Source organism: Schistocerca piceifrons, chromosome 1 (assembly GCF_021461385.2).
Source record: "Schistocerca piceifrons isolate TAMUIC-IGC-003096 chromosome 1, iqSchPice1.1, whole genome shotgun sequence".
Classification (NCBI taxonomy): Eukaryota; Metazoa; Arthropoda; class Insecta; order Orthoptera; family Acrididae; genus Schistocerca; species Schistocerca piceifrons.
The window spans coordinates 649,733,315-649,755,648 of NC_060138.1; the positions used below are offsets into that span (position 1 = coordinate 649,733,315).

The 22,334-nt window shown below is 42.9% G+C and overlaps 1 protein-coding gene across 1 annotated transcript in view; it reads left to right on the forward strand.

Annotated features, from left to right (window-relative positions):
• The window catches only part of LOC124760964 (cadherin-89D), a 192,138-nt gene extending 183,474 nt beyond the window's left edge, over positions 1-8,664 (forward strand). The window contains exon 26 of the mRNA XM_047249109.1: positions 8,427-8,664. Within this exon, the coding sequence (XP_047105065.1) occupies positions 8,427-8,664 (238 nt within the window). The remainder of the gene's footprint in view (positions 1-8,426) is intronic.
• The last annotated feature ends 13,670 nt before the right edge of the window (positions 8,665-22,334 follow it).

Here is a 22,334-nt window from a genome sequence, read left to right on the forward strand (position 1 = left end):
CGCTGCACCGTACTCTGACATGCACCAACACACCTCTGCGTATGTGGACTTCTGCCGGTGCCACCGTGCGACGATCAGCATTATCCTTAATTTATAAGCATGAGTGTAGAATGTATCACGTTACCCGGTACAGGCATAAAACTTACTTTTTCTGCAGGGAGCTATTTTACGGCGACTACTGCTCATTTTATACATTCAAGACAGACAAAGTTCATTATAGACTTAGTGGCTGGATATTCATTTAATTGCAGCATTAGCTAAACAGTAAGAAGTAGAACATTACTTTAATTTCTCACTTACCTAAAAATAAACTAGTGTTTGGTCAGGATAAGGCACTGTCGAGTGTTCCCTAGGGTTTCATATTTCGGACTGTTCTTTCTGGTGAGATGCATACATTAGTGACTTGCCTTTCAAGGTAGCTTGTAACTCTAAAGGTGAAATGTTTACGGATCACACAGTCGTCATTGCTGCAGATTAGGACGAGCAACTTAATAATATAGAAAAAAAGGTTCTGCCAACAACCAAGACTTGTTCATAGTTATTAGCCAGACATATATTTCATTTGTGAAACGTAACATTATATAGTGGCGGAGGAGTTCGATTGCGAGGCTTAGAAGTACTTGTAACTCACCAAAACGATTTGCAGAATAAGAAAATACATCCATTTAAAGGCTAGTGAGCTAAAACCATCCATTCTGAGTTAATTTCTCTATGGTTTCCTCTTCTCAATCCATATGAAAGGCACACAGCTTCCATCGGCAAAACGACGATTGATTCGTTTGCCCTCATCCTTGTTTGAATAGAACTCATGATTCAGCTCTAAACTGCAGAGTGCTGAGGAGTTGTTACATTTTTTTCTTCAAGCTAAACCAGAATTCTGCTTTCAGATTTTCAGTTCACTCTAGGGTTATGTGGAAATGGAACATAGTCAGTAAACAGCACAGAGGAGAGGAGAACAGAAGCATTCGAAACTTCAACCTAGACAAGAATGCTTAGGGTCAATAGGGTATGTCGAGAATATAATGAACTGCGGCATCGAATTGGGCAGAAAAGAGTTTCAAGGCACACGCTGATTAAAAGAAGACATATGTCGATAGGATGTATCCCGAGGCATCAAGGAACAGTAACTTTGGTAATACAGACGGGATAAGGGTCATAAGCATATAAACAACCATACTTTTTTTAAACTGTTAGAGCTAAACTGATTATGCAAAACATTAAAATTGAAAGAAACCGGGACTGTTATGCAACTGTTGTTAATGATGTTGTTTGTGGAATGAGGAACAGCATATACAACTCACCACTGGTTGTTAGCTCAAGAAAATTATGACTGTCATACCAAAGCTGTCAGAAAAATTCGTTGATTGGAGAATGTGGATAGCGTGACTAAAAATATTACAGGCACATTCAGGTTGTGCTTTTTACGCTACACAGCAAACATTTCTGCGTCCAGTTGCCTCTTAAAGAATTGAAATGTATTCGTGGATTCATTCATGAAACTGTGTGTCCATCAGCTGTGGGCTTCTGGGTTTAGACGGCAGCCCAACAACAGAGAAGGAAGAAATTTTCGACGACGAACAACTTGCGGATCCACAATTGTGGAACATTAATGTTTCATTTATCATTAATATTGGTATCAATCAGCTGTCGAGCTCAAAATAATGAAAATTAGTTCCGTGAACTAGCGGTGTAACCGAATGTTTCCTACGCTGTGAAACAGAGGCAGTCAATTATCAGTCTTCAGTGAACAGACTGTTGTACGACGCCAGCTCTGAGTGTTGGGTTGTCAGGTGATTGTTTCGATGCAAGCATTTGAGTTCTAATTAAATGAAGACTGGAAGGGGCACATGGCAAAAATTAAGAGCAACATTTGATATGCGAAAAATGGGAACTTAAAGATTCAACATGCGCCGTCGGCGAGATTACGCAGGACGGTCGCTGCCACAGCGCCACCTCGCGTAGTACATTTCAGCTGCGCTGCCTACAACTGCTATAGGGACAACGCCAGAAGAGCGACGCAGGTGAGCTGCTTGGGGCACCTAGAGCACTGAGTTGCGTGGTTGAGACACTGACTGACTGCTCACACCACGAGCACATAGCCTTGTTATGGAGGAAGTACGGCCTGCGCAATCACAGCATGAGCTGCTCTGGCTGAGAATCCTGGAGCTCGCAAGATGTGAGTGATGACGTTTTGGGGATGGGTGTGAGGGGTGCATACGGGATAACAGCGCAGTGATGGAAGGCGGTAATATAAAGTAATGTCTCTTCGTGATCGAAGGAGTTGTTGAGTGTAAGCTCCTTACATACCCTATAGTGACGTCAAAAAGCTGGAATTATCGGTTCATAAAAAGAAACTGTAGGTTACAAGACCTTCTCACCAGCCGGCTCGCACACGATTTCGTTTTGGAAGTAGCACCTTGCAGTGCCGGAAACGAGTTGCGTTTTGTTTCCACGTGACGAACATCGCCATGCATACGGTTCCAGGATATTAATACAACATAAATCTGTTCTTGCTTGATAAGATAACAGAAATCACGGACAACGAATTGATTTATTAGTTTTATTGCTGGATTCATTTTAAAACTAGGGCCCTAAATTCGTAAACTGCAGCAATTTGCATAACACCACTAACAAGTTATAGCTAAGCCAAGAATAGTAAGCATTTGACACACATTGTCTCTGACATGGTGGAGTTTGTATTGAAGCCATTACAAATGTTAAAATTCAATAACAAATAAATGTACTCCACCCTCATGAGATTCATACTGCAAAATTCAGTGCAATGGAGGTTGTTTTGCGAGTCTTTCAATTAGATAGAAAACAAAAAAAGGCATCTATTTGGATTGATCTCACTCGTACCAAGAACTCAGATTCTCCCACCGAAATCTTCTAACACTGTGGTTTTCCAGACAGCCAGTAGCCGTTGGGCTCGCCTTCCTGAAGAAACAATAGCTCTTGGTTGAATATTTTATAACAAAAAGGTGAAGATATCAGAACATTTACAGATATACCATAAATTTCAACAAAATTTTCGCGTATTCTTCTGCAATTCTGTATACATTCCACCACAATTTCACAAACTGCAGTTAGGAACGGCTATAGCTCCCGCAGATGCAAATTTCTGGCGTGATAGCATCACAACCGTGCTCCTCATATTAGAACTTAAGCTATGATGATTAAGCTGTGGCTTCGAAACGTACATTGTCATAGTTAAAATGTGTAGCCCTTCGTTCATTACACTGATGGGAAAGAGCTGTTGCCGTCCTCCTTTGAAAAATGATGGCTGAAGTATCGAAATTAATTATCGAAATAAAATGTATTGACTGTAAATTTGCCAGAGCAGCAAGTCACCTTACTAAACTGTCCTCCATGAAGTGTGTCAAGTGCGACATTGATAGTGGATGTATTTCAGTAAACCGTAATGTTGCAAGTAACGACGGAATGGCTTTCTCGGAAGCCTTGGCTGGTAAAAAGGGCGCTAATTTTGGCCGTTGGGCAAAGGGCTACTCTACAGTCGGCACAGCCTGGCGCCGAGGGCCCCGACAGTAGTCGGGCAGTGACTTCGGCGCGACATAGCCACATTTGCCAATCGCACAGAACGTCCGCCATTACATTAGGGAAGAACTGGGGGCAGTTCCTTCAGGTTGCTCCCACTTAAGAAAGTATCTGGAGCCAGGTTGAGGAGGTTCTAACTAAAGAGAAAAATACGAACCGCGAGTCTATAAAAGCACTAACTTCCCGCTGTTCTGTCTCAGTTTTTCTCAGTGCTAACTTGAGTTACGTCGCCGTGGTCTGTCTCTTCAGCCGCCAGCGCGTCAACGAGTCGTACTGTCACTTACTCTTCCTTGCGCGGCGTACTCCAGCATTTCCAGTTCGGTTTGGTCTTCGATAAAATTAATTTGAGGGTGTACCGTGGCAGCTGGAATTATTGTACATCCAATTTTCCCTGTACAACGTGTGTGTGTGTGTCTGTGTGTGTGTGTGTGTGTGTGTGTGTGTGTGTGTGTGTGTGTGTGCACGCGCGGTCGCTCCTTTACATTATTTCAGTCAAGTTCACAGCCCTATTTGCCACAATAATGTCCTAATTTAAGATACTGAACACGGTGCTTGTAGTCCAACGATGTACCCTGTGCTAAACTGCTTAATAAACTCTGATACTTGTTTTCCAAAGAAAAACTAATCTTTGTGTTGAGTAATAGGAGCACCTTATCCTTGCAACACATGGTCACTGTCAGGAAAATAATCGCGGGACACGAGCCTCTCCAGCAAGTAGGCCAACAAATCCGCATTGCCTGAGTAACGGATAAATTATTTAATCATATTAATTGCTTGCGAATTAATTTCATTTGCACGACAACTTCTCCAGTTACGGCACCTAGTCGACACTCCTCCACTCCCGCCATACTGCAGTTCTACTGAAAATCTAGTACAGAATTTTCTTATTAAGTTTGCAGAACAAAGTTTCGCAAGAGCAACGCCGCCTCTGTTTCAAAGATTTCCAAATGAGTCATCATCATCATCATCATCATCAGCATTTAAGACTGATTATGCCTTTCAGCGTTCAGTCTGGAGCATAGCCCCCCTTATACAGTTCCTCCATGATCCCCTATTCAGTGCTAATATTGGATTGGTGCCTCTTCTGATGTTAAACCTATTACTTCAAAATCATTCTTAACCGAATCCAGGTACCTTCTCCTCGGTCTGCCCCGACTCCTCTTACCCTCTACTGCTGAATCCATGAGTCTCTTGGGTAACCTTGCTTCTCCCATGCGTGTAACATGACCCCACCATCTAAACCTGTTCGCCCTGACTGCTACATCTATAGAGTTCATTCCCAGTTTTTCTTTGATTTCCTCATTGTGGACACCCTCCTGCCATTGTTCCCATCTACTAGTACCTGCAATCATCCTAGCTACTTTCATATCCGTAACCTCAACCTTGTTGATAAGGTAACCCGAATCCACCCAGCTTTCGCTCCCATACAACAAGGTTGGTCGAAAGATTGAACGGCGCACAGATAACTTAGTCTTGATACTGACATCCTTCTTGCAGAAGAGAGTAGATCGTAGCTGAGCGCTCACTGCATTAGCTTTGCTACACCTCGCTTCCAGTTCCTTCACTATGTTGCCATCCTGTGAGAATATGCATCCTAAGTACTTGAAACCGTCCACCTGTTCTAACTTTGTTCCTCCTATTTGGCACTCAATCCATTTGTATTTCTTTCCCACTGACATTACTTTCGTTTTGGAGATGCTAATCTTCATACCATAGTCCTTACATTTCTGATCTAGCTCTGAAATATTACTTTGCAAACTTTCAATCGAATCTGCCATCACAACTAAGTCATCCGCATATGCAAGACTGCTTATTTTGTGTTCACATATCTTAATCTCACCCAGCCAGTCTATTGTTTTCAACATATGATCCATAAATAATATGAACAACAGTGGAGACAGGTTGCATCCTTGTCTTACCCCTGAAACTACTCTGAACCATGAACTCAATTTACCGTCAACTCTAACTGCTGCCTGACTATCCATGTAAAGACCTTTAATTGCTTGCAAAAGTTTGCCTCCTATTCCATAATCTTGTAGAACAGACAATAACTTCCTCCTAGGAACCCGGTCATATGCCTTTTCTAGATCTATAAAGCATAGATACAATTCTCTGTTCCACTCATAACACTTCTCCATTATTTGCCGTAAGCTAAAGATCTGGTCCTGACAGCCTCTAAGAGGCCTAAACCCACACTGATTTTCATCCAATTGGTCCTCAACTAATACTCGCACTTTTCTTTCAACAATACCTGAAAAGATTTTACCCACAACGCTGATTAAAGAGATACCTCTGTAGTTGTTACAAACTTTTCTGTTTCCATGTTTAAAGATTGGTGTGATTACTGCTTTTGTCCAGTCTGATGGAACCTGTCCCGACTCCCAGGCCATTTCAGTTATCCTGTGTAGCCATTTAAGACCTGACATTCCACTGTATTTGATGAGTTCCAACTTAATTTCATCCACCCCAGCCGCTTTATTGCACTGCAATCTATTGACCATTTTTTCCACTTCCTCAAATGTGATCCTATTTCCATCATCATTCCTATCCCACTCTACCTCGAAATCTGAAACATTACTGATCGCATTTTCACCTACATTGAGCAACTCTTCAAAATATTCCCTCCATCTGCCCAAGGCATCCACAGGATTCACCAGCAGTTTCCCTGACCTGTCTAAAATACTTGTCATTTCCTTCTTACCTCCCTTTCGAAGACTGCTAATTACACTCCAGAATGGTTTTCCAGCAGCTTGACCCATAGTCTCCAACCTGTTTCCAAAGTCTTCCCACGATTTCTTCTTGGATGCTGCAATTATCTGTTTGGCTTTGTTTCTTTCTTCAACGTAACTTTCTCTGTCTGCCTGGGTTCTGGTATGTAGCCATTTTTGATACGCCTTCTTTTTCCTTTTACAGGCTGCCTTGACTGTATCATTCCACCAAGCTGTTTGCTTCCTCCTACTTTTACACACTACTGTTCCAAGACATTCTTTAGCCACTTCTAGTACTGTATCCCTGTACCTTGTCCATTCCTTTTCCAATGACTGTAATTGACTACACTCAACTAACTGGTACCTTTCTGAGATCGCTGTTATGTACTTGTGCCTGATTTCCTTATCCTGAAGTTTCTCTACTCTTATCCTCCTACATATGGACCTGAAATATGGACCTGACCTCCTTTCGGCCTCAAAATCCCAATTTCACTGCAGATTAAATAATGATCAGTGTCATCAAAGAATCCCCTGAATACACGTGTGTCCCTCACAGCCTTCCTGCATTCCTGATCTGTTATTATATAGTCAATGACAGATCTGGTTCCCCTGCCTTCCCAAGTATACCGGTGAATGTTCTTATGTTTAAAAAGGGAGTTTGTGATTACTAAGCCCATACTGGCACAGAAATCCAAGAGTTGTTTCCCGTTCCTGTTGGCCTCCATATCCTCTCCAAATTTACCCATAACCTTTTCATACCCTTCTGTTCGATTTCCAATCCTGGCGTTAAAATCACCCATGAGCAGAACACTGTCCTTGTCCTTTACTCTAACAACTACATCACTGAGTGCCTCATAAAAACTATCCATCTTATCTTGATCTGTTCCTTCACAATGCGAATATACTGACACAATCCTAATTTTCTTGCTAGACACTGTCAAATCTATCCACATCAGTCGTTCGTTTACATATCTTATTGCAACTACGCTGGGTTCCATTTCTTTCCTGATGTAAAGCCCTACACCTCATTGTGCTATTCCTGCTTTGACTCCTGACAGGTAGACCTTGTATTCTCCCACTACCTCTTCTTTCTCACCCCTTACCCGAATGTCACAAACAGCTAAAACGTCCAGCCCCATCTTACTTGCAGCCTCTGCCAGCTCTACCTTCTTCCCAGAGTAGCCCCCATTGATATTAATAGCTCCCCATCTCATTACCATTTGTTTGCCAAGTCGCATCTTAGGAGTCCCTGGTTTGTCAGTTAGAGGTGGGACTCCGTCACCTCCAAAGGTCCGAGGCATTTTGCTCTGATTGTTGCCAGCATCATATTTAAAGTACCAGGGAAGCAGGTTGCTAGCCTTACTTGCCCCGAGTCCCATTGGGTTTTACCCCTAACGGCTGAGGGACTAACCGGTGGATTTGGTAGTCTTTGCCGTATGAGCACAAAGGTGACCACGACTCAGAATATGTCCGAGATGCCCAGCCTTATTCCAAAGTAACTGGTATCCCGACTGTCGGGACCACTTACTTGGCCACTCATACGTTGCCCGTGGTTCATGAACTAGGACATGACTACAGGAACCCACACCATGAACCACTTCCAAATGAGTTATCAAATTATTTCGTATGGGCTGTACGACCCGGTAAGGTCCTTGCAGAGCGTCTCTGAATTCGTCCAATGTGTGCTGCCGTCCTCACTCGACAAGAACTTCAACTCCTGGACCACTACTCTAGACTAGAAGTAGTCGCACACACAACCTGCACTTCACTATGACCCTTACAACAAATCTAAGTCTTCCATTCCCTACTACTGATTGTAAATGATCTCATTTCGTATCACTTCTTAGTATTACCGCTAAACACCGAGCGAGGTGGCGCAGTGGTTAGACACTGGACTCGCATTCAGGAGGATGACGGTTCAATACCGCGTCCTGCTATCCTGATTTAGGTGTTCCGTGATTTCCCTAAATCGCTCCAGGCAAATGCCGGGATGGTTCCTTTAAAAGGGCACGGCCGACTTCCTTCCCCGTCCTTCCCTAATCCGATGAGACCGATGACCTCGCTGTCTGGTCTCCTTCCCCAAACAACCCAACCCCCAACCCCATTACCGCTAAACACTTTCGTACGATGTGACACGACACGCTACTACGTGTGGCTTTGCAGGGGCAGCTACGAGGACTCGCTGAAGGGCGCGCAGCTGCGCCGCGGCCACGCGCCGTCGCGGCGCCAGCGCCAGCGGCACAGCTCCGCCTCGGCGGCCAGCTCCCTGGGCGCCGCCCCCGCCGTCCCCGCCGCCCCCGCGCCGCCCCCGCCCGGCCTGCCGCCGGCGTCGGGCCGCACGTCGCCTTGCGCCACGCTAGGCCGCCGGCCCAGCCACCGCGACGCGGGCTCCGTGCGCTAGCGGCGGCGGCGCGCTTCTACCGTACACTACCCACAGCGAGCGACGCTGTACAGGACCCGGTGCCGCAGCCAAGAGTGCAGCCTGCAGTGCAGGGCGAATGTTGAACGACGCCAGAACTGCCAACTCAGATTGAGGAGGACAGGGTTACACATGAGTTCTGGATGCGTAGGCACTACACGGTGTTACGAACAAATATATATTCTATTTATTGTACGAATCTTACGGAAGTGCCAAGATAGTATAAAATGTTTTACGTACTGTCAGATTTATGTCGAATTGAGTGTACTAAGCAACTTATCTGTAGTCTGCGCTCAGTTACCTGATACTTCAGGCGAATTTCCATCCCGAGTCCATCTCATGCACTGACCGCCTACTTTTTGACACTACGATGGTCTGTTTTTCCTCCGGTAAACTAGGCAGAGTATCAAGTGGGGAACGTTAGACGGTAAGCATTACTCAAACATTCTTATCATTCTAAAGAAAGCCGTTTCGCAGGGTTATCCGCACCACCCTGTTCTCACTACTTAAGACTTCTTTATGTTTATGTTTATCAGGAGGCACTGTGCTGTGAAATTGAAGCGGTGAGTGTTGAAGGAGGAATATTCATTCCCCACCAAAAGCTCTGAACGTTCCCTGTTCCTTCGTCACTAAAAGCCGTTGTAACTTTTATGTGCCTTTGAGAGTAATAATAATCTAATAAGAAGACGGTGTTCGTGTTAAAACAGAATCACTATCCAGACACTTTTATTTGGACTGATAATAGTTACGAATAGCTGCAGACCTCTTCTGCCGTGCAGCCAATAGCAGCCACGAGACGGGCGGAAACGCCTCGTCCTTGCCCTTCGTTATACTCACTGTACTGCACGAATGCAACACTCTTCTCGGATGACGTCCAGTTTTCTCTAATACCTTAATGTATCTCCGTATGTTAGGGAGACTAAAGCGACGCTAGAAACTGTTGATCCACGATGACAGCAGTGTCTCTCGTTAAATATTAGTTCATTCGTTAAGTAAGGTGACATGTAGATAAAAACATGCCGCATTGCCTTCTCTCTGACGTGTGCTATAAAACTCATTTGTTATCCCAATGCAGTTTATGAAAGATTCTGCAAATGTTTCCTCCCAGGTTTTTCTTCTGTTGTGCGACTGATTTGTTTTATTTATTGCTTGGTTACTGGAGATACTCCTTTAATAATTAAAAAAAGAGTGTTCGAGAGTAGTTGCACTAACGGAAAATATGCGTGATATAGGACATAAAATCAAATTGTGAAAGTGACACGATAATCAGTAAACTACGTGGTGAGTGTGAATTCATGCATGCGTCAGCGTATTTTTATGTGCATAATGCTTCAAGCTGGATCAGTGACTGTGCAACAAAAGTTCTGTTACTGCGAAGTGAATAGTGGTCCCCAACACAGTTACCGAATAATAATTACTCGTCTATGATTTCTTTTTCGCTTTTACTATGTAACACTACTTCTTGGACTCCTTTTTTCCATTAAAAATAAAGAGTCAAGCATTGTTATCTCAATCTGTATGACGACAAATGTAACTAATTTTTTGAAGGACATTTCTAAATCACTAAATCGTGTTTTATGTGAAGCATTTTGTATTTATGAACTTTTTATGTGTCTGTTGAGAAAAAAGGGCTTTATTTTATTTACTATAAACAATATCATATTTATTTGTAAGAAGACCGTGAGTTATCTTTGACGAGAACTTGTTAATGGTCCACACGAATCAGCCTTTGCATAGGAGTAGTTACCTGCAGTTTGTTCGAGATTCCTCACAACATTCAGTGTCCAAATCTATGTTGTCAAAGCACATTTCCTATCCTTCACTTTGATATAAAATGTTCACACTATCTTCCTTACCGTATAACAATGTTAATCTTTTTCGGGTTGAACAACCCGTTATTGGGGAGGACACATTTCTTTGTAAACTAACTCAAGAGTATGTACCACAGACATTTATTTATTGTAAAGGTATAATTTCTTGTTTACAGGAGTGCATGAAGCTTTGGAAGCGATTTGCAGTTAGGTTCTGAAGGAAACGCAATTGTAAGCCTTAATCTAGTTTCCGTAATTGTTCAAGATAAACGATATATCATTTCTCTAGTATCTGAGTCACAAGTAAAAATGTCATCTCAGTATTTTCATGTCATGAAAACCTAAGTGACACGAATTCAGAATACAAATGGAACTTTTAAAAATATCATCAAACAGATTTTTCAGTTGAGGTAAGCCTCTATAAACCGATGTACAACATAAGTTACCAGAACATTCGAGATGTAATCAGTGCAATATTTATGTCTAATTACTTTATATGTGTATTTACTTATATATATTATTTTGAATATTCAAAATAAAAGTATTTTTGGTAATCTTTTGCTATTTTTATTCGTTGTCTGTTACGCTTGAAATGGTTCTGATTCACGCCAAGCCTCTAGTAAATATTTTGTTTCAGTTAGCTCCAGGTGATATATAGAACGTTCCAAAAATCTTCGTCATCAAGAATACCTTGCGTTGCCTTGTTACAGAACAGACATGACAGAGGAGGAGGACGAAAGACTTGTTTATGTCACTTTCATTAACAACAAACAATTAACTTGTAAAATCTCTTAAATCTAACCACGGAGTGAAACTGAAAGACGCCGACAAATACAGATATTATTAGTGAATACATTGTACGAACACAGTAAACGATCTGACGGAAATAAATACAGTAATTCAGGATATAGCGCAATAAACGGTAGTAAGAGTGACTCGGGATCCTTATTTTTCATAATTCTGCTGAATATTTAACTGGATCATAGTTATTATGCTTTGTGGTTATAGATCAGTGCAAACAAACAGCACTCCTGGAGATTTTAAATGTTTCAGACTAAAAGGACCTGAGTAGGCCCAATCTTTGAGCTTTAGATTACTGTAGTGTTGCTTTGGCCATTACAATGTTGATATTGACAACACTTTTTCTCTAAATAATTATTGTGTTTGTAACTAAATTGCTTCATAAATCTGTAACGGCAATGTGATTGTTGCCCATCTATTGCAACAAACAAGAGGTCTGCTACAAATTTCACATGTTTTTCTATCGAAACACTCTTTTGTTAAAGAATAAGGGTGTGGCGCGTGCATTCAGAACTTTCACCTAGGTGACAGTCTCACTGTCGCACGGTGCTATAGATGCCACGTATTCTGCAATCGTAAACGAAGGACCCGTTTTCAAAAAACCAGGGACGTTTCTGTAGAAAGATGCAGAATACATAGCGATGCACAGACTACTTAAACTGTAAGTGCACAAATTAACTGGTGAAAGCAGATGGATCATAATCACTGATTTGGGGACAATATGGATAACGTTTACCAGTAGCTTTGTTATGTAGGTAAATTGCCTAATGTTTGAACTGGCGGAGATTATCATGATGCACCGTCATATAAATCAAAGTTACGAATGGAAATGAAACTGATCTGACTGTAAAGCTACGATTTATCAAGAGTGAGATAAATATAGGTGCATTATTTATTTCAGTCATACGACGTATATGAAGCTGGTGACTATGACTAGAATGAGACGTCTTAAGAACTAAACAAGTTAACTGCGTCCCATATTCAGGAAGTTACGTTGGAGAGAAATGCTAGGCTATGTCCTATGGGAGGTGGCTTGCCGTCACCTTTCTGCGGCCTATGTATCTGTTTGTGTCTCGTGGGTGATTGTGTGAGTAGTTGGGCAGTCTTGTGCAGTGTCATGTTATTACAGATGGATGGAAGGAAGAGGTCGGACCCAGTGCCGGAACATAGACTATTCCTTTCGAATAGCACCAGAAGGACCGATAAACATAACACTCCCATCCTAAGGACGCATCAAGAGTATCACTCTGTGACACAATGCAGAGACGTTTGGAATGTAATAATGAGCACTGGTGCAAAGTCTGGGGATCGTCATCTTTACACTGCTCTTCTTCCCTTACCGCCCACATACTATTGACAATTATTTCTTGCACCACCAGCATTCGAGCCAGCCATGTCCGAGTAACAGTCCACGTTAGTGTTTCAGCGATCGTCTTGAGGTCTATGAAACATGAAAAGAAAAATAAACAGAAAGAGATAAGTTGTGCTTCTATGCAGTAAATATGTAGGCCTGTTTAAAATATGCAGCTTGGTCAGAAACAGTCTGAAAAGCTTCCAAGTATGCTGCAGGGTAGGTTGTGATGAGAAATAATTGGTAAGAAAAACATTCGATATGTTGCGCCGTATCCGATTGACATTAGCCAGTCAGGTTGTTGGACGCGCAATTTCGAAAACTTGCACGCTTTAAAATGCGGTAATCCACCGACATCTGTAAGTCCGTCAGTTACCACTTGTGGAAATGCTCATTACCAGTTAAAATGTGCCTTTCTCGGGAGTCATAAATTTAAGGTAGGTGATCAGAAGCTATGTTTGTTCGGTTTGAGGAAATCAAACGAAGATCACGTTTGGCAATACTGTCTCTGGAAGGCTGCTTGAATCTGTGCTTGCAGCGACCTGCTTGGCTAACTTCATTGATAATTAAATTGAAACGGCGCAACGTATCGAATTTTTTTCTGAACAAATATTTCTCAGCTCAACCTACTCTGCAACACCAATACAAGTTTTTCACACTGTTTAAGATCAATCTGTATCTAGAAATTGTGCATTTTCTTGATTACAAAGTAAACCGGCATGTTAGTCACCATGAATGTTTGCGATAACATTAAGAAAATGGTCGGAATGTGTCCGGGGTGATACCAAGAAGTTGTATGTGGAATCAGATAGCGGAAAGGTGGTAAGGAGGAGTCATAGGAATTTACAGCTATTCAGTACTGAGACCTGGTGGTCAAGGAAGGCAGGATTCGGTTACGATTGTGGACCGGGGCGTAATCAGTTACTATTGGTTCCCTTTTACAACTACACACACTTATTTTAACGGTAATTCCAGACTCAGCAAAAAATAGAGATGTCACACGTTATTAATGAAGGAATAAACAACTCTGTCATTAACAGTGCTTTCAGTGCGTTACAATTTACCAAATGAGCATAAAATACAGACATAGCAAATAATGTTTTAAAAACAAGCCAATGTGATCCCAATTAGAATTTCAAGGCAAGTAACCACAGTCAGGGCTGAAGGCCTTTAACGCCAAGAACGGCATTTATAAAAAAAAGAATATTTAGCACAGTGTAAAACAGCTATGCAATAGTAAAGGTTAATTTAAAAATACAGGCAAATGATCGCCAACAGGTGAGACAAAATGACGGTAAACTTGGTAGCACAACCATTTAAACCTGGCCCGCCAGTGTGCCCGAGCGGTTCTAGGAGCTTCAGTCTGGAACCGCGCGACCGCTACGGTCGCAGGTTCGAATCCTGCCTCGGGCATGGATATGTGTGATGTCCTTAGGTTAGTTGGGTTTAAGTAGTTCTAAGTTCTAGGGGACTGATGACCTCAGGTGTTAAGTCCCATAGTGCTCAGAGTCATTTGAGCCATTTAAACCTGCTGTAACGCCTAGAATGGCAATTATGTAAAAAAGTTTTAGAAACATACAATAAAACAGCAAATACAATAATGAAACACAAGAACCAGTTACAGACGATCGTCCTCTGAGTAGGTCCGGCAAAAAACACTTTTGCGAGCGATGAGAAAGGCAGCCAAGAGTTGCATTCACTTCACAACATGGTAACTCAGACTAGTGGCAGTCCAACGAATGACTAATGATGATCTTTCTGAGGCTACCTGATGTGCAATAAACCAAATGCAAAGATGTAAAAATACGCCAAAACCAGAACCGGTGGTCTGGACTCTGTCCGCAGAATACTGTGCTTAGAGTGCCCGGAACGAGAAAAGAATCACTACCACCAGAGTAGAAGAATGGCCAACCAACCTACAATCAAGAAAGCTGTCAAAACTACCCACCTCACCGGACAGCAGTGGCAAGGCGAGGAAATGTGCACTGCCGTCACATACACTAACCCCCAGGGCAGGTAACTGGGGCATTAGCGGCTACGAGGGAGAAAAAATACCGCTGGTTGAACTTAACAAATAGTAACAAACTGAACGCAATAAATAGTAATTAGAAGTCCAGGGAAGCTAATCAGATACGCCCTCCCCAAGCACTCCACTCGCTGCTCTTTGCCTCGCCAACACTACGAGCAGCAACACGAATCGAAGTCACTGGTGGATCGCAAGATCTCACATTGGTGGAGGTTTCTCTACTTTAATCCAAATGCACCCAACTTAAAGATTGCAGGATCCGGTTTACAACGAGGTCGTGCTCCCTCGTGACCACAGGCCTTCTATCCGGCAGTCCATGCGCGCCACCAGAAGTCCCGGCGTGTTCACGCACTGCGCGGACCTGGCTCCTGCAGAGTCCCCAGCCGAACTGCACACTGTCACGACCCGGAAGAACCACGACGTCGCCCCAAAGATAGCGCCACAGTTACTACATATCGATAACCGCCGCTGCTGCCACTAGCGGACAGACAACACTTGCGAAACCAAGTGGCGCCAGTCAACACGAGAAGAAGACAGACAACCGCAACCATGTCAACTAAACATTACGGTTTGGCCTCCAACAGAGGACAGAAAGCTACAAGCAGCAGCAACGCGAGCCGCAGCACGGCTCAGATGCATTATTACGAATATTGGAATGATATGGACCCACAACGGGTGCTGGAACGTAATAAAGTTCATCGAATTGGAAATGAGACGCAAATAGAATAAGAATGGAATAAATTCAAATTAATAGAGCCGGGAAAAGTTTGCATTTATTAAAAACATTCATAAATCATCAATACCACAAACCAGGCTCGATCTGACTGAGGATGGAAAGAGACAGATAGTTGTATGGGATTAATCAGTTTATCCCACTTATTTGTAGAATCGGTTTCATTTAAAGGCGTGTTGGGTTGCTGAGATGATGGCGCAATATACTGCTCTCCTTACGAGTCTCTTGTAATGCCGTGTATCCGTTGGTTTCCAGCTGGTAGCTTTCACCCTCATGTATCGTGGCTTTGGAGCGAGCTCTGTGCAGCTTAACCATCTGCTCGTTCCACGCTTGTTGCGCAGGCAGTCTCCAGTAAATCTGCTACCCAGAGACCAATTCAGTGGCCAAAGCAGTGTCTGTTGTAATCATCGGAGTGGCCATTCGCTGGCTCCCAGCTCACATCCAGCTTCGACTGTCTGCAGTAATTAGACCACGGGTGGCGTCCATGTAATTTTGGAAGTTGAGGTCGGATGAGGGTACCACAGTCGCGTACTTAAAGATTCATGCATCGGACTTCCAGAAACACCATCCGAGATTTAACAGAATGTGAGGACGCTACAAAGTGACAACAGACATAGCAATGAAGGTGGGGATCAGACTACTCCACAAACTGAGTAGAAAATAGGCTGTTCTGCCTGCAGAAGAAGTAGTCAGAAAGCTTTATGCAAAACAGCAGGTGAATCACTCAGTAAAATGCATGAGAATCACCTGAAAGGATCTCCAATGTCCCCTCCCTGTCTTCTCAGAATGGTCTCCCGAAGGTCTCAGCATGCTCTTAAAATCGTCTGCGAATTAGAGTCAGATATCTCCAAATGAACCAGAATAACTTCTTAATGAGAACTCACAAAGATCTCTGAATTATCTTCCAATCGGAGTCCCACGGAATGAACTCTGAATGATCTCTCAAAGAGCCAAAATAATTTCCAAAGGACAAATCCTGAATCCCCCACAAATGATCTTCAGGTTTCCCTTACTCAGCAGTTCGCTACTCTGCTCCTTAGGGCGCTGGAATTCCCATTGTACCTTTTTAGTCATTTATGGACTCAATTTGGACTTTTATCCAATGAATGGTTTAGGCGGGTAACCACCCTTGTTATTCTTCGTACGGGATACCAACCTTTTCCCTGAACGGCAGCTAATGTTTAATATGAGAACTCGTATTATGTTCTTACCCCTTCTCCTATTGAGGCTCCTGCTAATGTTGGTGGCTGGTTCCCTAGTAGGTTACATGTCGAATTTTCTCAAGAAAACGACTGAGAATTCCTTCAGGTGTTTCGCCAAGCTCTCACTTAGGTGTCTCAGGTACTCAGACCTCAGCGGCATCCCTGACTGTAAATCAGTTTTTTAATGGGACACCCTTTTCAGAGAGACACACAACATTTACAACTGTACATATCCATTTCCTGTGGCTTTCAGAAAAATCTCACGATAACAAGTCTGGCGTAAATATAATTATATTGTCCAAAGGTTGTGGCTGCAATGTATTACAGCATGTTACGTGCAAAGAAAAGTTATTGTGAAAATGACAACAATAAAAACACACACTAAAAGTAAATGAAATCTATAATCTGAAAGAAATAAAATTGGTTGCTTATAAACATTTGTTACAAATACAGGCAACAATGTAATCTAGTCTGAAATGACAATTATAATTTCAGATTAAGTTGCTGAAAAATCTAGTAATTGAGGAGGACAGATCGAGTCTTTCTGCTTATTTTCCATTTTTATGTTTTATGGGTGTGAAGCTTCTAGTGGCTGAAAACGGCAACAATAACTGATGGCATATGAGTGCTTTTGAAACAGGTCTGTATCAACTCATTTCATATTATTATAAAGACAGCAGCCTCTTTCCTTTCTCTTCCACATTCTGCGTGATTTTGCAAAGTGTGAATGAGTAAGTGGACAATTTTGAATACACTGGTGGAGGTAAGAGAGAGTCATTCCATACTAGAAGTTGTACCAACCTTCCTAGGGTCCCTACGACAGATAGTATACCGACCGTTCAGAGTATTCCCGCTATTTTCGGGAGCACTATAGGCTGCGTCAGTGTCGGCCACGATATGCAAAACTGCGGGCGCGCACGATGAGCTGCATGTATACGGTTTCAGGCTCGACCTGTTCCAGCAAAACTCGGTATGTCTCGACTTTACTCGGTACAGCACGACGTTTGTTATAGCTGTGCGGTGCAGCATTTTTCGGTCGGCACGACTTTCTTCTGTTCCGCAGAATCATGGTGTCAGTGCTCTTTATTCTTCGCTAATTGTTCATGATATAAAGACAGTTCACAGGTCCAGTGGCTGTTTGCACTAAAAGAAGCAGTATGGCGATCTTACGTCACAATCATTTAAATTTGAATCCAAAATCACAGAAGAGAAGGATGAAAATTGTCAATATTTATTATGCAGTCGCATAATCGATGGAGACCTCTAGTGACTATGGAATTATATTACCACACTATGCAGAAACAATTTACAGATTTAGTTGATAAAATGGCAAAAAATTACAGCGGTCGATAGACGTTTTGTAGGGAAACCATTTTGCAGTACATGAAGAACATTTTTTGCAAACTTTGCAGGCATGGGGCATGTAATGGAATTGATTGTAAGAGCAGTAAGTTTTCTGAAGTCGCACCCATTATTACACTGTCAGTCGCTACAAATATTGATGGAACTTAAGCAAAGAGTATGGAGAAATTTATATATCATCTACATCTACATCTACATCTACATGACTACTCTGCAATTCACATTCAAGTGCTTGGCAGAGGGTTCATCGAACCACAATCATACTATCTCTCTACCATTCCACTCCCGAACAGTGCGCGGGCAAAACGAACACCTAAACCTTTCTGTTCGAGCTCTGATTTCTCTTATTTTATTTTGATGATCATTCCTACCTATGTAGGTGGGACTCAACAAAATATTTTCGCATTCGGAAAAGAAAGTTGGTGACTGAAATTTCGTAAATAGATCTCGCCGCGACGAAAAACGTCTTTGCTGTAATGACTTCCATCCCAATTCGCGTATCATATCTGCCACACTCTCTCCCCTATTACGTGATAATACAAAACGAGCTGCCCTTTTTTGTACCCTTTCGATGTCCTCCGTCAATCCCACCTGGTAAGGATCCCACACCGCGCAGCAATATTCTAAATGGCTCTGAGCACTATGGGACTTAACATCTGAGGTCATCAGTCCCCTAGAACTTAGAACTACTTAAACCTAACTAACCTAAGGACATCACACACATCCATGCCCGAGGCAGGATTCGAACCTGCGACCGTAGCGGTCTCACGGTTCCAAACTGACGCGCCTAGAACCGCTTGGCCACACCGGCCGGCAGCAATATTCTAGCAGAGGACGAACGAGTGTAGTATAAGCTGTCTCTTTAGTGGACTTGTTGCATCTTCTAAGTGTCCTGCCAATGAAACGCAACCTTTGGGTCGCCTTCCCCACAATGTTATCTATGTGCCCTTTCCAACTGAAGTTGTTCGTAATTTTAACACCCAGGTACTTAGTTGAATTGACAGCCTTGAGAATTGTACTATTTATCGAGTAATCGAATTCCAACGGATTTCTTTTGGAACTCATGTGAATCACCTCACACTTTTCGTTATTTAGCGTCAACTGCCACCTGCCACACCATACAGCAATCTTTTCTAAATCGCTTTGCAACTGATATTGGTCTTCGGATGACCTTACTAGACGGTAAAGTACAGCATCATCTGCGAACAACCTAAGAGAACCCCTCAGATTGTCACCCAGGTCCCAGGATGCTTCCCTGGGGAACACCTGATATCACTTCAGTTTTACTCGATGATTTGCCGTCCATTACTACGAACTGCGACCTTCCTGACAGGAAATCAAGAATCCAGTCGCACAACTGAGACGATACCCCATAGGCCCGCAGCTTGATTAGAAGTCGCTTGTGAGGAACGGTGTCAAAAGCTTTCCGGAAATCTAGAAATACGGAATCAATTAGAGATCCCCTGTCGATAGCGGCCATTACTTCGTGCGAATAAAGACCTACCTGCGTTGCACAAGAACGATGTTTTCTGAAACCATGCTGATCACGTATCAATAGAGCGTTCCCTTCGAGGTGATTCATAATGTTTGAATACAGTATATGCTCCAAAACCCTACTGCAAACCGACGTCAATGATATAGGTCTGAAGTTAGATGGATTACTCCTACTACCCTTCTTAAACACTGGTGCGACCTGCGCAATTTTCCAATCTATAAGTACAGATCTATCGGTGAGCGAGCGGTTGTATATGATCGCTAAGTGGGGAGCTATTGTATCAGCGTAATCTGAAAGGAACCTAATCGGTATACAATCTGGACCTGAAGACTTGCCCGTATCAAGCGATTTCAGTTGCTTCGCAACCCCTAAGGTATCTACTTCTAAGAAACTCATGCTAGCATCTGTTTGTGTTTCAAATTCTGGAATATTCAATTCGTCTTCCCTGGTGAAGAAATTTCGGAAATCTGCGTTCAATAACTCCGCTTTAGCGGCACAGTCGTCGGTAACAGTACCATCGGCACTGCGCAGCGAAAGTATTGACTGCGTCTTGCCGCTTGTGAACTTTACATAGGACCAGAATTTCTTCGGATTTTCTACCAAATTTCGAGACAATGTTTCATTGTGGGACCTATTAAAGGCATCTCGCATTGAAGTCCGTGCCAAATTTCGCGCGTCTGTAAATTTTAGCCAATCTTCGGGATTTCGCGTTCTTCTGAACTTCGCATGCTTTTTCCGTTGCCTCTGCAACAGCGTTCGGACCTGTTTTGTGTACCACGGAGGATCAGCTGCATCTCTTACCAATTTATGAGGTATGAATCTCTCAATTGCTGTTGCTACTATATCTTTGAATTTGAGCCACATCTCGTCTACATTTGCATAGTCAGTTCGGAAGGAATGGAGATTGTCTCTTAGGAAGGCTTCTAGTGACACTTTATCCGCTTTTTTAAATAAAATTATTTTGCGTTTGTTTCTGGTGGATTTGGAAGAAACGGTATTGAGCCTAGAGACAACGACCTTGTGATCACTAATCCCTGTATCAGTATGATGCTCTCTATCAGCTTTGGATTGTTTGTGGCTAAGAGGTTAAGTGTGTTTTCGCAAGCATTTACAATTCGGGTGGGTTCGTGGACTAACTGCTCGAAATAATTTTCGGAGAAAGCATTTAGGACAATCTCGGAAGATGTTTTCTGCCTACCACCGGTTTTGAACAAGTATTTTTGCCAACATATCGAGGGAAGGTTGAAGTCCCCACCAACTATAACCGTATGAGTGGGGTATTTATTTGTTACGAGACTCAAATTTTCTCTGAACTGTTCAGCAACTATATCATCGGAGTCTGGGGGTCTGTAGAAGGAGCCAATTATTAACTTAGTTCGGCTGTTAAGTATAACCTCCACCCATACCAATTCGCACGGAGTATTTACTTCGACTTCACTACAAGATAAACCACTACTGACAGACACAAACACTCCACCACCAATTATGCCTAATCTATCTTTCCTGAACACCGTCCGAGACTCCGTAAAAATTTCTGCAGAACTAATTTCAGGCTTTCCCAGCACAACTACAACAATTTACAACTCAATTTCGACTGTTCCTTGATCCAAGCACGTGCTGTATTTGCCACTCACCCTTTGAGATTGCAGCCCACCCCGTACTTTCCCGAGGCCTTCTACCCGTGTAGCCGCCAGCTGAGTGTAGTGAACTCCTGACCTATTCAGCGGAACCCGAAACCCCACCACCCTATGGCGCAAGTCAAGGAATCTGCAGCCAACACGATCGCAAAACCGTCTGAGCCTCTGATTCAGACCCTCCACCCGGCTCTGCACCAAAGGTCCGCAGTCGGTTCTGTCAACGCTGCTGCAGATTGTGAGCTCTGCCTTCATCTCGTAAGCAAGAGCGGCAGCCTTCACCAAATCAGATAGCCGCTCGAATTCAGAGAGAATTTCCTCAGATCCAAAGCGACACACGTTATTAGTGCTCATTGCAAAGTTCATTGGTTAAGACAAAGTACAGGCCCGGAACGATTTTTCAATTTAAAACCCACTACTGTTAAATTTCTAATGGAAAAAGGAAAGCAAGAGCGAACATTAGAACATCCGGAATTAGTTGCAGACATCGCGTTTTAAGTGGTCTTGACTGCGTTCAATAACTCCCCTTTAGCGGCACAGTCGTCGGTAACAGTACCATCAGCACTGCTCAGCGAAGGTATTGACTGCGTCTTGCCGCTTGTGTACGTTACATACGACCAGAATTTCTTCGGATTTTCTACCAAATTTCGAGACAATGTTTCGTTGTGGAACCTATTAAAGGCATCTCGCATTGAAGTCCGTGCCAAATTTCGCGCGTCTGTAAATTTTAGCCAATCTTCGGGATTTCGCGTTCTTCTGAACTTCGCATGCTTTTTCCGTTGCCTCTGCAACAGCGTTCGGACCTATTTTGTGTACCAGGGGGGATCTGTTCCATCTCTTACCAATTTATGAGGAATGAATCTCTCAATTGCTGTTGCTACTATATCTTTGAATTTGAGCCACATCTCGTCTACATTTGCATAGTCAGTTCGGAAGGAATAGAGATTGTCTCTTAGGAAGGCTTCTAGTGACACTTTATCCGCTTTTTTAAATAAAATTATTTTGCGTTTGTTTCTGGTGGATTTGGAAGAAACGGTATTGAGCCTAGCTACAACGACCTTGTGATCACTAATCCCTGTATCAGTCATGATGCTCTCTATTAGCTCTGGATTGTTTGTGGCTAAGAGGTTAAGTGTGTTTTCGCAAGCATTTACAATTCGGATGGGTTCGTGGACTAACTGCTCGAAATAATTTTCGGGGAAAGCATTTAGGACAATCTCGGAAGATGTTTTCTGCC